This window comes from Nematolebias whitei, chromosome 3 (assembly GCF_014905685.2).
Source record: "Nematolebias whitei isolate Nwh7 chromosome 3, NemWhi1, whole genome shotgun sequence".
Lineage (NCBI taxonomy): Eukaryota > Metazoa > Chordata > Actinopteri > Cyprinodontiformes > Rivulidae > Nematolebias > Nematolebias whitei.
The window spans coordinates 34135366-34138364 of record NC_056500.1 but is presented as its reverse complement, the minus strand read 5'-3'; the positions used below and the strand labels follow the sequence as shown (position 1 = coordinate 34138364).

General features: G+C 49.6%; 1 protein-coding gene and 1 non-coding gene across 2 annotated transcripts in view; one reads left to right on the top strand and one right to left on the bottom strand.

Moving 5' to 3' along the window:
* LOC119407483 (delta(24)-sterol reductase) overlaps positions 1-199 on the top strand; it is a 1593-nt gene extending 1394 nt beyond the window's left edge. Inside the window, exon 3 of the mRNA XM_037674308.1 lies at positions 137-199. Within this exon, the coding sequence (XP_037530236.1) occupies positions 137-199 (63 nt within the window). The remainder of the gene's footprint in view (positions 1-136) is intronic.
* trnar-ccu lies at positions 98-170 on the bottom strand. The gene has a single exon. It is a non-coding gene; the product is annotated as a tRNA-Arg (tRNA).
* Positions 200-2999: the final 2800 nt, after the last annotated feature.

Here is a 2999-nt window from a genome sequence, read left to right as displayed (position 1 = left end):
ATTTCTAATGAAAATATAGATTTAGCAGAGGATGGTTTCGATCCATCTACCTCTGGGTTATGGGCCCAGCACGCTTCCGCTGCGCCACTCTGATATGCACCCCAGTTGGGACTTGAACCCACAATCCCTGGCTTAGGAGGCCAGTGCCTTATCCATTAGGCCACTGGGGCCTCATGTGTCTGTGGGACTGACTGACTGACTGACTGAGCCACGTTTAAAGGCACAGCAATGCTTGTGTTCTTTGCTTTTAGTTAGTCTATGCAGATCGAGCAGCATCACCAGTCTGTACCTTTGTCTACATTGGCCAAGTGGAACACACAACACCAAACCCTTATGAGGGTAATTCACAAAGCCTCAGAGTTGTTGACTTAGGTCAATATTTTGCAGTCCTCCAGCATGTCCTGGATCAAGGACACGCTTGCATTTAAGTTATTGTGTACAATTTGGACAAAGTTGAAAAATGCTGTAGGAAATATTATTAAAGGGAAATCATCTTTTTGAGTGACACTGTTACAAATACAGAAAAGAGCATCTAGCTACCAGATGTAATATAGGCTTGACTTTACTCCAAACCCTGACGGCAATCAGTTCCACATATAAACATGGATGCTAGCAACACATATGCAGTACAGTTTTGAAATTATAGTTTTTCCGAGCTTTTGAATGGGCATAATTGACATTTACCATAGGGAAAGCTTCCACAATGACTTTTAGGATATTTGGTGTTGGTAAAATATTCTACCATAGCTAATATGACTGAAATTTTGTATAAAAAGACCATCATAAGAGAAGAAAGCAGATTTGTCTTCAGGTAATGGTGGATGATGTAGCTGGGCAGCATTATACAATATGTATTTGGCTGGTGGCTTTATCTTGTTTCAAGTGTGAATTGCACTTGGGATTAGTTTTATAGGTAGTTTTTTTTTAACAGATGTTAAGCTATTGAAATGGAGTGATTTAAAGTGTGAACATTTGGTAATTGGAGGTGACAAGTATGTTGAGGTTTGTGAATAAAGTCGAGAGTAGTGTTGGTAACTCAAAGTAATCCAAGTGTGATATTTCTAATGAAAATATAGATTTAGCAGAGGATGGTTTCGATCCATCGACCTTTGGGTTATGGGCTCAGCACGCTCCCGCTGCGCCACTCTGCTATGCATCCCAGATGGGACTTGAACCCACAATCCTTGGCTTAGGAGGCCAGTGCCTTATCCAATAGGTCACTGGGGCCACATGTGTCTGTGGGACTGACTGACTGAGCCAAGTTTAAAGGCACAGCAATGCTTGTGTTCTTTGCTTTTAGTTTGTCTATGCAGATCGAGCAGCATCACCAGTCTGTACCTTTGTCTACATTGGCCACGTGGAACACACAACACCTAACCCATCCATCCATCCATCCATCCATTTTCTTCCGCTCCTCCGGGGTTGGGTGGCGGGGGTAGCAGCCTAAATAGGGAGGCTCAGACTTCCCTCTCCCCAGCCACTTGTGCCAGCTCTTCCGAGGGAATCCCGAGGCGTTCCCAGGCCAGCCAAGAAACATAGTCCCACCAGTGTGTCCTGGGTCTTCCTCTGGGCCTCCTTCCGGTGGGACGTGTATGGAACACCTCACCAGGGAGGCGTCCAGAAGGCATCCTAAACAGATGCCCAAGCCACCTCAACTGGCTCCTCTCGACGTGGAGAAGCAGCGGCTCTACTCTGAGTCCCTCCCGGATAATCGAGCTTCTCACCCTGTCTCTAAGGGAGAGCCCAGACACCCTGCGGAGAAAACTCATTTCGGCCGCTTGTATCCGAGATCTCATTCTTTCGGTCACAACCCAAAGCTCGTGACCATAGATGAGGGTGGGAACGTAGATCGATCGGTAAATTGAGAGCTTCGCCTTTTGACTCAGCTCTCTCTTCACCACGACAGACCTGTACAGCGCCTGCTTCACTGCAGACGCTGCACCTATCCGCCTATCGATCTCATGCTCCATTTTTCCCTCATTCGTGAACAAGACCCCAAGATACTTGAACTCCTCCACTTGGGGTAGGACCTCCTCCCTGACCCGGAGAGGGCACTCTACCCTTTTCCGGCTCAAGACCATGGCCTCGGATTTGGAGGAACTGATCTTCATCCCGGCCGCGTCGCATTCGGCTGCGAACCGCTCCAGCGAAAGCTGTAGATCACGATCTGATGAAGCCAATAAGACCACATCATCTGCAAAAAGCAGAGACGCAATCCTAAAGCCACCAAAACGGATCCCCTCAACACCTTGGCTGCGCCTAGAAATTCTGTCCATAAAAGTTTTGAACAGAATCGGTGACAAAGGGCAACCTTGGCCGAGTCCAACTCTCACCGGGAACAAGCCCGACTTACTGCCGGCGATGCGGACCGGGCTCTGACACCGGTCATACAGGGACCTAACAGCCCGTATCAAAGGGCCTGGTACCCCATACTCCGATAGTACCCCCAACAGGGCCCCCCGAGGGACGCGGTCTAACGCCTTCTCCAAGTCCACAAAGAACATGTAGACTGGTTGGGCAAACTCCCACGCACCCTCCAGGACCCTGCTGAGAGTGTAGAGCTGGTCCAGTGTTCCACGGCCAGGACGAAAACCGACACTGCTCCTCCTGAATCCGAGGTTCGACTATCCGACGGACCCTCCTCTCCAGAACCCCCGAATAGACCTTACCAGGGAGGCTTAAGAGCGTGATTCCCCTGTAGTTGGAACACACTCTATGGTCCCCCTTTTTGAATAGGGGGACCACCACCACGGTCTGCCAATCCAGGGGAACTTCCCTCGATGTCCACGCAATATTGCAGAGTCGCGTAAGCCAACACAACCCTACAACATCCAGAGCTTTAAGGAATTCTGGGCGAATCTCATCCACCCCTGGGGCCATGCCACCGAGGAGCTATTTAACCACCTTCGTGACCTCAGCACCAGAGATTGCAAGGCCCGACCCAGTGTCCCCAGGCTCCGCTTCCTCAGTGGAAGACGTGCCGGTGAGATTGAGGAGGT